The sequence below is a fragment of the Electrona antarctica genome, assembly GCF_951216825.1.
Source record: "Electrona antarctica genome assembly, chromosome: 1".
In the NCBI taxonomy this organism is placed as follows: Eukaryota; Metazoa; Chordata; class Actinopteri; order Myctophiformes; family Myctophidae; genus Electrona; species Electrona antarctica.
Window position 1 is genome coordinate 29,799,496 of NC_136806.1, and position 13,560 is coordinate 29,813,055.

Consider the following 13,560-nt stretch of genomic DNA (forward strand, 5'->3'; position numbering starts at 1 on the left):
GTTTTAAGCCTGGAACCAAGCCATCCAGGCTCCTGGTGAATCATGACCATAAAACTGATTCTGTGAGAAAAAATAAATACAAATAAAATAATGACATGATATACTATACCTACTGCCAAGGACAAGTTAGACAAGGTTTTAGGTTTTTATTGATCAAGTTAGATGCCTATAGAACCGGCCATCCATCCAATCAAATTGACATAGGTAGACAGATACAGAGATCCCCATGGGCACACAAGGGACACAGACAGACGGGTACAACGGGAACTCTGACAAAGCCCTTGGCTTGACTATGACTCAGACATAGTCACACACACACACACACACACACACACACACACACACACACACACACACACACACACACACACAGTCACACACACACACACACACACAGTCACACACACACACACACGCACACGTTATCAGGCAATTTTATAGCCGTCATCAGCCCATAAGCCCTTATCAAGACTGCGCAATGGAGCCAGTATGGACATTCCCTGTATATTGACGTTGTTGTCAGCCATTGTCCGACTAGTTACCGTATTACTAACCCTAAATCTAACCCTAACTCTGTATGTAGGAAATGTCCATATTGCATGGTCTGATGCATGTGATTATCGGTTGATAACATTCGAAGCGGGTGCACGCACACCAAATCCACTTTCACTTTCATGGAGATACAAGGTTTCTGCCTGACAGCAGAAGGTAATTTGTCTGAGGGTAGAATTCCTGTGTCACATCCCGCTGTCTGAAATGTGGCAGCAGACTAAATGATTCAGTTGTGTCATGCTGCAAAACAACATGTCAAACAGAATTGTTTAGAAGATGCTCAGACGTCGCCTACATTGTTGCTTTGTGATCCTAAAATTAATAAAGGAGTTGTGAAGACGAGAATCGCAGGAGACACGCCAGGAGCCATCAACGATTCCAAAAACAAGAACCACCCAGAACCCACAGTCAGTCAGTCAGTCAGTCAGTCAGTCAGTCAGTCAGTCAGTCTGCCTGCCTGCCTGCCTGCCTGCCTGCATGCCTGCCTGCCTGCCTGTCTCATGGAGTTCCTATAACATCTCCTCCCAGCCTCCCAGCGCTCAAAAACAGAGAACTTCAAGTTAATTATAGAATCATTCCCTCAAGGTGCTTAATGTGCGTGCAGGCTTGCGTGGGGCTTGCGTGTGTGCATGTGTGCGACTGTGCGCGCGCATCCCTTGGTGCATTATACAGTACTGTATGTCTGCAGTGCCAGTTCTTTGTATTTTGATTCATTACATATCACTGCTTCCCAACATGTGAGTCTGATATTTTTAAATGTCATGTCACGTGTAATGCCCCCCCCCCCCCGAAAAAAGAAAGAAAAAGAAAAATAATCTACAAGCTCACATCACAATGCATTGCGATGTAACAAGTTGTGAGCTTCTAGATTTGCTATTTTAGCATAAAGGTGTATGAAAAATAATTGTGATTATCTGTGCTCCAAAAAAAAGCTGGAAAGGTGTTTGTTTAACATTTGAAGCCCAAGTGACTCCTCCTCTTGGGCTAGAAACGTCAAACACATTTTAGGCTTTTTGGAGCATGATAGGGACCAATAGTCTCTATGCACAATTGCACATACGCCATTTTGGAAATAACTCTTCCTACTTTTGGGCCTCTTCCGACGTCCTTCACAGCTGTTAGCCCTACGATGACACTAAAGGCTCTTTTCCATTCTGGTCAAACAGAGTGAGGGTGCTCACTGCTCACACTCAGTGGGTCTCAAAGTGTCCTTGAGTGGGTTCCAAATGGCCCCATATAGTATGGGTGTGCATGCAACTGTGAGAGTGTACAAATGGAGTGTGTCTGTATATTTATCTGTACACACAGCACTTCAAGCACCTTTGTTTGTTCATTTCACCCTCCCTGTAGCAACTCATAATGTAATAACTGCTCAGTTGGAACTGGATGAATAAAACCCATAGAGTATATATATAATAGAGACTGAACTAGCGCGAAGCTCCGCCCCCCCAGCTATTCATGTCAGTGGAAGTTGCTCAGTGGCGTTTTGAAGCACCCGGAAGACTGCCGGAAGTCCCTCCCAGGACCTCAACTTTGAGGTCCTGAGTGACGTAGGGCAACCAAGCGCTCAACGTTAAAGCCCAGCTGCACGGGGTTTCCCGGTCATGAATCCACGGGTCCGCCTGTAGTCCCTCCTCCTACCACTAGGACCCAGAGCTTCAACGTTGGAAAGCCTGCCTGCCCCCTTGATAAAACCAAGCAGCCAGAACATTTCCAAGGTTCTGGACAACATCTGCGTTGATTGGCTGTCGGGGCGATGCGAGGGTCGCTTCAGTTGGATTTTTCCCGCTGGTGAGAAGATAACAGGCAGCCCTTCGCTTCGTTCACGTCGTCCTGTTTTTTGCCCCACGCCCGTTTGCGCAGCTTCTTGTCATTGCATTGACTTTTAACTATCAAGGTCTGAAACGTAGCTTTATAATGTATGTTGGCTTGTTTACTATTGAGTGAGAAAACAATGTTGCACATTGAGCGGACCGACAACCCCCCCCCCCAAATCCTTTGGGACACCCAGTCCCCCCTCCCACACACACACCCACCCACACACACACACACACACACACACACACACACACACACCACCCCATTGCTGTTAAGAGTGGATTTACGTTGGTTGTTCACTGTTTGTTGTGCTGCCGTCCATCTCACGTGTCTCTCACCCTCACTCGCAGCTCTCCTACATTCCACGAAATGGACAAAAGCCATGACAAGCCCCAAGAGTATTTATAGAAATAGCAAAGAAATCGGATGCCCCACAAGCTATCTTATTTCGCCTCGGGTCAGTATAGAAAACTTGTATCTCCATATTTCAAGTAATAATGTAAAAGTAATGGATTTGGACATACAAGGATTCCACCCGACAGCGACAATTCATTTATTCATCAGCCTGACAGAACCTGAGCACGCACAGACACAGACACATCCAGGTATGCCTGGCACGCTGCTCTTATTTAATTATACAGGCGGGAAAGCAGACACGCGTTGTACAGACACGGAGGTATCGCAGTTACATGCAACTAAGCGATCTGCCTAGAGCCCAGTCCTCGATGGGGACTCATGCCTAAAGGTGGGGGGGGGGGGGGGGGGGGGGGGTTGCCAGACCTCGGTATACCGGTGGCAGTGTTGCCAAGTATGCTTCTTATAAGCCAGTGTTCATTTTGCCAGGAAGTTTTAGTTTAGTGTTAGTCGACTAAATCTACAGATGATTTTGTCAAAACATTAGTTATTTCGTCAGACCTTGATGGCGTCATAATGGCAGATTTTATACTTGGCTGAAGGCAAGCTCACAACACATTGTGGCACTTTGTGAGCTTGCCAAATATATTAAGTTCTACTAGATCTCTTCTCCCCCTGTCCCAAGTTCTTATTTCTTAGTTTCTTGTCTTAGTTTTAGTCATCAGATAGTTTTTATTTTTTGTCAGTGAAATAAATGTAGTCGAGGATGTTTTTCATCATACCTACGTCATATAGCCTACGCCCACTGGACATGTGGGGTCAGCAACCTTATGAATGTGAAAAGAGCTATTTTGGAACAAAAACATATAAAAAATCTGTCTGGCAGTGGCGTGCACAGATAGACACTAGGGGGTGCTAGACCACCATCTGCCCTTTTCAGCAATGTGCCCTTTTGAAAAAATGTGTACAGTGTACAGTATACGGGACCATGGTGACATTGATCAATTCTTGATTAAAAGCTTCTAATATATTATTTAGGCCCCAAAATCTATAAATCTCACACTATTAACTCTTTGAGCGTTTCAAGGATTTCTATATAGTAGGTAGACTTCTCTATGGCAGAATGGCGTTTTTTGAATGATTTATTGAAAATTCTCTGTTGTGAATGTGTGACAACGAAAGACCTTCAGAGAAAGCTTGACTTGTCTGCTTACAGGAAAAAAATGAACTGAGTTGATAAAATGTTTAGTTCTTGTGTTGGAAGCCATTTAAAAGAGCCTGCATTTACACTGTTTTCTGTTTCTAGGACAACCAAAAAAAGTTATGCCCGGTTGAAGTTTTATTTTCTAAATAACTTTTTTTCTGCTGGGCGTACATAGCCATGCAATATCTCATTTTAAAGGGTGAGTTGTCTAGTTCAATTAAAATAAAATAAAAAGTTTCTCACATGTACCACTGTAGATATTTTGCCATCTATAAATAGCATGGTCAGTCATGATCAATCTGACCTATCCAGCTAAAAGTCCCCATAGCTCTGAAATTGGAACATCATATAAACTCAATTCTTTTTTGGGGTAAAATTAGACATTCTAACGCACATTTTGATATATACCATGTTTACATAGTCTTACCAGTACCTTGTCTATTCATGCATGCATCTCAAAAACCTGTTATGAAGAAACACAGTTTTGATAAAAAACACATCCAAGGACATTGTTTTGATATGACTTGGTGCCCATGATATGTATCAAAATATAGACTTGAATGTATACTGTATTATAAAAAAGAAATTGAGTTATTACCATCTACCGTTACAGAGTAAATCACAGTTGAAACTTGCTTAGTCATATACAATAAACCTCACAATAGTGAACAAAATAGTCATGACAGGTCTAACTCATTGTAAAAGCGTCTTTTATTTTTTACGACTACTAACATAATAAAATGATAAATATTACAGAAAATAAATAGGCCTACATACAAAACAGTTACTCCTCCCCTAGCTCTGATCCATAGCTCTAAATGCGCATTTAGAGCTATGGATCAGAGCTACTCCTCCCAAATGTCCCCAAACCCAGTCCTTGACGGTGTGTGTGTGTGTGAGTTAACCTGACTCCGCCATATGGGGCAGCAGAGTGTACACTGTGTTCCCCCCTCCTGCTCCCATCTGGGAACTCTCAGGCAGACTTGATGCCCGGCCACAAAACGGCCTGGCCAATCAGCAGCAGCTTCTAGCAACTTCTAGCAGCAGCTTCTAGCTTCTAGCTGCTGCTGATTGGCCAGGCGTTTTTTTGGCCGGGCATCAAGTCTGCCTGAGAGTTCCCAGATGGGAGCAGGAGGGGGGAACCCAGTGTACTCTCTGCTGCCCCATCTGGCGGAGTCAGGTTATGTGTGAGTAGGCTAAATAAAACAAAAACTGCCCCCCCCTGAAATGAATGAATGAATGAATCCGGTTCAGTGTCGGAGAACGCCATCGCAGTCTTGACTCTTCATCCTCCTCATCTGATGCCAGTTCTAAATATATAAAAAGAAATAAACATTTTAGCTGTAGTCAGTGCACGCTACTATTACATGGCGTTTTACCCGGCTGCTGGCGATCAAATGATTTTATTGTGCAGTGTCTTTGTGGGCCGAGTCGTGGCATGAAAAATACAAATAGATGCTTGTATAAGTAGTATCACGATAAAATAATATGGCGACGTTAGAATGAAACACCAATGAGTGATCGCTGGTAATGTAGCTAGCTGCCCAGGGTATATCCAGCACCATTGCGTCGCAATCATCCAGCAACATTGGTACTGGCTATTGCCCGGGCTTGTGGCCCGGCCAATAGCCAGTACCATTTGTGCAGCGTTTGTTAGCAACTACTACTAGCCAACAGCCAGTGGAATGTGGTGACGCGATGGTGCTGGATATACGCTGGGCAGCTACATTAGCCGCGATCACTCATTGGTGGTGTCATTCTAACGTCGCCATATTATTTTATCGTGATACTAATTATACAAACATCTATTTGTATGCCACGATGCCACGATTCGGCCCACAAAGACACAGTACAATACATTCATTTGATCAGATGTTTTTGTTAGCTACGTCGATCACCTATAGTACCGACCCTTGTTATATATTCTCCGACTATGCCTGTCACGATGACTAAACCAGTTAGATCTATCCATATATGGTTCTACCACATCTATCTGATATCAGCACTAGGTCGGCTCGGGCCAAATATAGGGATCGTCTTACTAGACATGTCATATTAGGGCATTTTCGAATACAATAAAATTACCTTTTAGCGAAGGCATCAGCCTTGGTGGTAACTCCGGTGGGGAGAAGAAAAAACATTGCACACGTGTAATCCGCGAGGGTGGATGTTGCAGCCCGGCCAACGGTCTGGGACTGGAGAATGCCTCTGGACACGGATGGATCATTTTTCAGATTGTTTTTTTTGCGGCGACTGCAAACCTGGCTGAAAAACTCTTCCTCCAGTGCCCACCTCGGAGGAGTCAACCAACCCCCCTGTTCACTGGGGGCTGGGCGTCAGTTTCCAATAGGAAAGCATACACGTGTGTCACGTGACACGGGAATTCTGGGAAATGTAGTTGATATTTATGCTCAATAGTCTATACAGAGGTGCGGACCGAATTAATATATTGGTATTAATAAAAAAAGAGAACTACGGAAAATCACGTACAGGGCAGAAAAGACTAATGCAAAACTCCACGTGTTTTCCAGTAGTAATCTGTCTAAGGGTTAAGGCAACCGGCCGGTTCCACGCACTGCACAAGGTGCCCTTTTTTCACTTGAGCACCTGCCCCTCTAAATGTCTATGCACGCCACTTCTGTCTGGAGCCGCAAACATGTTTGAATGTTAGGCCCAAGCCTGGAAGGCAACACATGCTATATCAATTAGCCCTTCGCTAAGTCCCTCCCCAGCCTGTCCTTGTTCAATAGGCACGTTAGTCACCGTAACTAAGAGAGGCGATATGGCAAGCATTCCTTCTCACCCATTGAGATGCGTGTTAAATGACAGGATTTCTCCAAATAAATAATCATTTCAGTAGCAAGAGCTTCAAAAGGTTATGCACTGGACAAATGTGCATTATTTCAATATAGAAAAACGAGGACATGTCAGAGGGAACAGTATCCAACTCAATCAACTTACGACCGTCTGACAGGAGTTTCCATGTACTGCACAGTAAGACTAGGGTGATTAGTATTATTGAAATCACTTGGGTGGCTCAGTCGTGTGACCTGACCGCTAGTCTGGCAACACCGACTGAGGAGGCTATACGCTACACAAACTGCCAAGATCCCATTGACTGCCTTTAACCCTTTAACCGATTGGAAGTGCATCAGAACCATGGACTCACGGCTGCAAACCTGATCCCCTCGCTCCCTGAAAGGTGACCCCCCCCCCCCCCCCCCCCCCCCCCCCATGGGAATGGTGCTAATGGAACCCGACCCTTGCCATGTCTACGTTCCCTAGATCAAGGGTTCCCAAACTCTTAAGGCCGCGACCCCCAAAATATTTGAACTGGGGACCCGGCACTTTGAATCAATCGTAGGCATTATATTTAGTTTGACTCGGTTCCACGGATAATTATTGTGAAAAAAGACGATCGGCTATTTCCACGTTTGCCTTTTTCTTGCGTAATATTTGACAATGGGTAAAACGAGGTTCTTAATTAATTCCTCAGCCTACTAGGAGTGTGTGTGTGTGTGTGTGTGTGTGTGTGTGTGTGTGTGTGTGTGTGTGTGTGTGTGTGTGTGTGTGTGTGTGTGTGTGTGTGTGTGTGTGTGTGTGTGTGTGTGTGTGTGTGTGTGTGTGTGTGCGTGCGTGCGTGCGTGCGTGCGTGCGTGCGTGCGTACAAGGTTTAGTTGCTCACAGACACACGTACATGAAAGTCAAAACATAGTCAAAACAAAGACAAGCACACACACACACACACTTTTAATTCTACAATGGCCAGACAAGTAAATATACAACACCAACCGAGAGGTATTTTATTTAACCACTCATGCCCTATTCAAAATATAATCAAAACTAGCCTATCTACAAGCTCAACAGCAATTTAAATTGATTCGATTAAGCAAACAAACACATAACTTCTTGGTTTGCAGAAAGAAAGAAAGCACAATTTGGAAGTAATGCATTACACTATTTCAAGTGTTAGCATAGGCCTATATATTGTTAAATAAATGCACCATATATGAATGAGGATGTGAAAAAAATCTTAACTTATATTTTATGATATCCCCAATCACAGTCCAAATGCTATTGGCATTGCCTAATACACATTATGGGGTTAAAACGCTGCAACCTGCGATATAAGTGACATGGCCGCACTGAAACAGCATTGGGCATGCTTTCAAAAGCAAACCTAATAGCTTCAAGTTAAGTACTGCCATTGAAACGCTAAACCACTGGCTCAGCATGGAGAGCTGAGCATCACAGCCTGATCCATTTCCCACAGAACATAATGCAATTCAAGACGAGGCAGCCTTCCTTTCTGAGGATGTGTGGCTATTTAACCACAGAAACCACATTTCGGGGCAGATATTGAGAGAATATCAGATCTTCAAGCTCCTATCTACTATTCCCAGTAAAGTGATTTGGTGAAGAGGGAATGGGGACCCCAGGCTGTAATGTGTGCATTGTGAGTGAGACACTTTGTGAGCTTGTAGATTGGCTACTTGGTGTAGACTCAGGTCACTGATACTAAGATGAGAGGGTCTAAGTGGTATTTTTTTATTTAATGTAAGTCTTGAATGCAGGCCTGTTACTTGTAACAGAGTCAATTTACAGATACATTTATTAAGTAAAAAATCACACCCGTGTGAACTGAGTGGTGCAAGGTCTTACAGTATATAGCCTGATCAGCTGTGGTCTGACGTAATGTCAGTGACCATAGCAACCATGCTCATTTTTTTGGGTCCCACGTACAGGTACACACACGTACAGGTACACACACGTACAGGTACACAGGTACAGACAAAGCTGGTTATTGGAGTGGTTTGCACCACTCAAAAAGAAAAACAACTTTTTTAGGAATAAGAAATGCTTTTGTCCCATATGTAAGCATATATATATATATATATATATATATATATATATATATGTTTATTTATTTATTTATTTGTTTCATTTTTTTTTTCATATCGAGTAGAAATTTGATGACCGGAAGTTAAAGTTTTAATACCGTACTGTAAAAATACTGCTAGTCATTGATTTAGAATTTTCGACATTTCTGATGATGATGTGCTTTGATTTGTAGTAAACAAAGACCTAATAAAACATTCAATCAATCAATCAATCAATCAATTAGTCCTAAAGTAGAAGACGTATATAGTCAAATAATCAAAGGTAAATGAGCAACGTTTTAAAATGTATAAAAGAATATTTAGAAAATAGCCAAAGTTTAAATATGGTAAGTTTTGTAATAATAATCTAAATCTACAAGAACTAAAAAACATCGCTAGGATGCAACTGGGACATATCCTCAGTGATGTATCCCAAGGTCATCAGGGTTTAGGGTCTTCCAACATCATACCCCTCACTCGGGTGACCCAGCCGGGGTGATCAAGTCCCGACTTACGTCCCAGTAGCTACCCTTGATCAGTCCCTTAGGGAAAAACCAGGGACACACAATCCGCTGCTCCAGAACTACTCTGCCGGCACCGGACGTGCCATCCGGCGTGTGGAGGGACTAGGCACTGTGGTTGACTCCTGGCCGGGCACTTCCTACGTCTCACCAGGTCCTCTCCTGCTCTCACCAGCAGTACAAACAGGACCTGTGCGTTGCACTGCAGATTCCAGCACCAGACACTTCATTCATGTGGTGGATTCTGCAGGCTCCACCGACAGGGCGACAGTGGTGCCGCAGGCTCCACTTGCGGCTTGAATGGCCTCATGTGGGTTTTTTGGGCGTCCTCCTCACGGCGAACACAGGCTGGGGCGCTAACCCATACTGCTACCAGGGTGCCGTCTACATTCCGGCTGTCACCCGTCTCTCCGGTGGTCACCAGACTATACCTGGTTGTCAAATGATGTTCGCGAGACCCGAAATTTCCGTTATATATATATATATATATATATATATATATATATATATATATTTGCTACTGAGATGTATAGTGGAATAGAAGTAAAAGTATTGCAAATTGGAAATACTCAAGTAAAGTAACAAAATAAAGTAGTTGGGTACATGTACTTATAGTTACTGGACTTTGGTTAAGAGTAGCCAACTTCCACTGGAGACAACTGACGACAACTGACGTCAACGCCAGAGTAATGCAGCGCCCAAATATGGACATGTCCCTTACCGTGACATCACGGCCAACAAATGCATAAAAGGAACGGTGAAACTCATGTCTCAGCCAACGTTACCACAAACAGTGTCCGAGAGGTAACGCACTAAGCATTGGAGCCAAGAACATGGCTGACTGGGAGGCAGAAAACTATGTAGCCGACCTCCTGGTTGAAACGGTGGTGATGCCCAATAAATGGGAAGGCGAAGACGTAGATGACGAAGACATCAAAGACAACTGGGACGACGAAGACGAGGAGGAGGAGGAGGAGGAGGAGGAGGAGGAGGAGGAGGAGGGAGACGAAACGGTGGAGAAAGCACAAGCGATCAGAACAGCGACGAAGGCATCCGAAAATAATAGGCTGAGTGATAAAACGAAAGAGGGCAAGTCAAAGAAGAAACAAGAAGAGGAAGCATCACAGGTGGGAGTAGTTGACCTCACAGCCGAGGAGCAACTCGCGGAGAAGTTGAGGGTGCAGAAGCTACAGGAGGAGGCAGACTTGGAACTAGCGAAAGACGCTTTCGGCGTTGGCGCCTATGACCGCGCTACGGGACTCGACGCCATGTGCCCGTCCTCGAAGGATGACTTTGTAGAGTTTGAGAAGCTGCTGAAGGAGAAGATTGCGCAGTTAGAGAAGTCGGTGCACTACCCAAACTTTTTGGACTCCCTGTTCCGCGAGGTGTGCATCTCGTTGGAAGTCGAGGAGCTGAAGAAGATCAGCAAATCGCTGTCGGCGCTGCTGAGTGAGAAGCAGAAGCTGGAGAAGCAGAAGAAGGGGAAGACGAAGAAGAATAAAGGGGTAAGCGCTGGCGGAGGTCTGAAGGCGAAGATGAGGGACGAGATTGACGGGTATGACGGCGGCGACGCCCAGGATTTTGAGGACTTCATGTGACGTCGGTTCCTGCTACACTGGTGCTCGAGATGTGCCCACTGGTCCTTAAAGGGGTTCCAGGGGGTTGTGTGTGTGTGTGTGTGTGTGTGTGTGTGTGTGTGTGTGTGTGTGTGTGTGTGTGTGTGTGTGTGTGTGTGTGTGTGTGTGTGTGTGTGTGTGTGTGTGTGTGTGTGTGTGTGTGTGTGTGTGGTAAATTTTTTCTGCAAATTCAAAACCACCAGCTTGGTCTTCAAAAAGCAACTGTAAAACTTCTCCACCAGCCGTCTCTACTGGTTGGAGATGTTTACCTTCTAGGCCATTGATGAGAACTGCAGGGTGTCTTCACTATTTCCGTATAGGCTTCTATCCTGACTGCCCCAGGAGTTCCTGGGTTATGTTATTCTGCAAGTATACAAATGGAACAAAAGGATCCTTGGTCCATTGTTTGTCCAATGCCGTACAGTCTCATGGTGTCCAGTGCCACTCTCACAATCCTGAACTACGCAATGACACCTTCACGTTGCTTCAGTGACCACCAGGAGTTGCAGCACCCTGTGTCACCAACATTGTCCTTGTCGGTCAGATACCTTGTATCTCCATATTTCAGCTTTGTATGTATTTTTTTTTCTTTCGTAAATTATCCCATTTAGACCTTGTAAACCTATACCTTTCAAGCTGTAAACCTATACCTTTCAAGCTGTATACCTATACCTTTCAAGCTGTATACCTATACCTTTCAAGCCAGGAAAGCTTTTGTTGTAAATTAATGCCCTACTTGATCATACTACAGCACTACACAAAAGCATCAAAAGTAGCAGATCCACAAGTTCAACACAGTGACACGTTTTAGGCTTGTCAATCTGCTATTTTTGAATTGATGATGAAAAGAACAGTTTTGGACATGAGGTTTTCACCCAACAGAGACGATTCACAGTGTTTTTTTATTATTATTAAAAACATAGGTGTTTTTTAAAATCTAATTTACGATGTGACGTGTTGTGAGCTTTATAGATGTGCTATTTTCAAGGTTTTTGGAAGTCGGAGGTTAAAGTGTGTGGGGGGTTATACATTTGTAACCAATGACAAGAGTGTGTGGCTAAATAATAACTACAGTAGGCCTACATTGAATTCATTTGAACACAGGGTATTTTTCCCTGAAGAAAGTAAAGCTTTTCAACATACAAGGTTTGCCCCCCTGACAGCAACGATTGTTTTACTATACATTTGCAGGTGTCTGTAGTTCACATACAGTATCGTGTGCACCCTCAGAACAAGAGTAAACTGGTAAAGAAGAGGAAAAAAGGAAAATGTATCAAATGGAGGTTTGTGGACTGATGCATGCATCAAACTGGGGGTCCTTGAAATAGAGCAGAAGGTTGAGAATCACTGGGATAAACTGTCCCCATGCCACTGGCAGGCTCTCCTTGGTTGCTCATGTCCACAGAGACACACCGTGGACTCCCACTGGGGGCTGCCATCTGGGAATTATGTTCTAAAGGACAACATCCCAAACTTTGGAAGGACAAATCCTTTGGGAGATCCACCTGAGAAACTGATTTATAGTGTATTTACTTAATATATTGTTGCTGTTGGGTAGAAATCTGTTTGAAGGGAAGAATTTGCGTTCCAATGGATAGCCGCTCCCATGCACAGCTTTGTTTGTGTGTCTGTGTTTGTAAAATATTTGACTGGCTGAGCACGGAATGTGATCTATGATGATAAGACTTCAACACAACACTTCAACACAACTCTTCAACACAAGTTTTAGAGGGGCGCTAGCCCCTCCTATGGCCAGTTTTGAGTGTTTGTGTAAACACAAACATTGAGGACACAAATTGTGATGGCTGGAATGAGATGATGTATGATGATAAGAGCGCCTCTCACTTCGATTTTTGAAGGGTGCTAGCCTTTCCTATGTCCAGCTTTTAGTGTATGTGTAAACACAAGCTTTGTCCTAACACAAACATTAACACTTTCCCCCTCATTCACGAGTTACACAAGTTAATTGATTGTAGAACAGCTTTCCTCCCAATAACGAGTTACATGAGTTCCGTTTTCATTGTGTATTTCGCATTTTTAATAGGTTTTAAGATTTATGGGGTTTCCATCGGACAGAGTCGGAAAAACATCTGGTGCACTGGCATGCAAAGGGTTCTGGGAAGTTGAGGCCCAATGCATTTCAATAACTAAATTACTATGTGAAAGGAGGGACACCCGCACACTGCCACTTCAGAGCATTTTATTAAATAACTAAATTACTAAATTGCAAAACTGATAGGATCAGTCAGAGGAGAGACAACAGATGAGATTTTTTTACAGAAACTTCTATAGTACCCTATCAGCCCCAAGAAGCGCATAAGATCCTTCTTAGTAGCAGGAGGAGGGTAATTCTCCACAGCATCTGCAGCCAACGAGTCATCTGGAACCCCCACTACCTGATACTCCCTCAATGAATGATATGGTTCAACATTGTAATCTTAAACTAGAGTCAACTCTTGACATGGTGCCTCCTATGAAAACTAAAAATCACACTTGTGTGAAGTGAGGGGTGCTCTTATCATCATACATCACATTCTGTGCTCAGCCAATGAAGTCATCACAAATGTCATTCCGGCCAATCACTTTTGGCGTCTTCACTTTTCTGCTCTCACTTT

The 13,560-nt window shown here is 43.8% G+C and overlaps 1 protein-coding gene across 1 annotated transcript; it reads left to right on the top strand.

Moving 5' to 3' along the window:
* Window positions 1-10,162: 10,162 nt before the first annotated feature.
* On the top strand, window positions 10,163-10,927 carry LOC306920022 (eukaryotic translation initiation factor 3 subunit J-A-like; the record flags this gene model as incomplete). Its single annotated transcript, XM_079496613.1, has 1 exon — window positions 10,163-10,927. The coding sequence occupies one exon, from the start codon at window positions 10,163-10,165 to the stop codon at window positions 10,925-10,927; it is 765 nt and encodes a 254-aa protein (XP_079352739.1).
* Window positions 10,928-13,560: the final 2,633 nt, after the last annotated feature.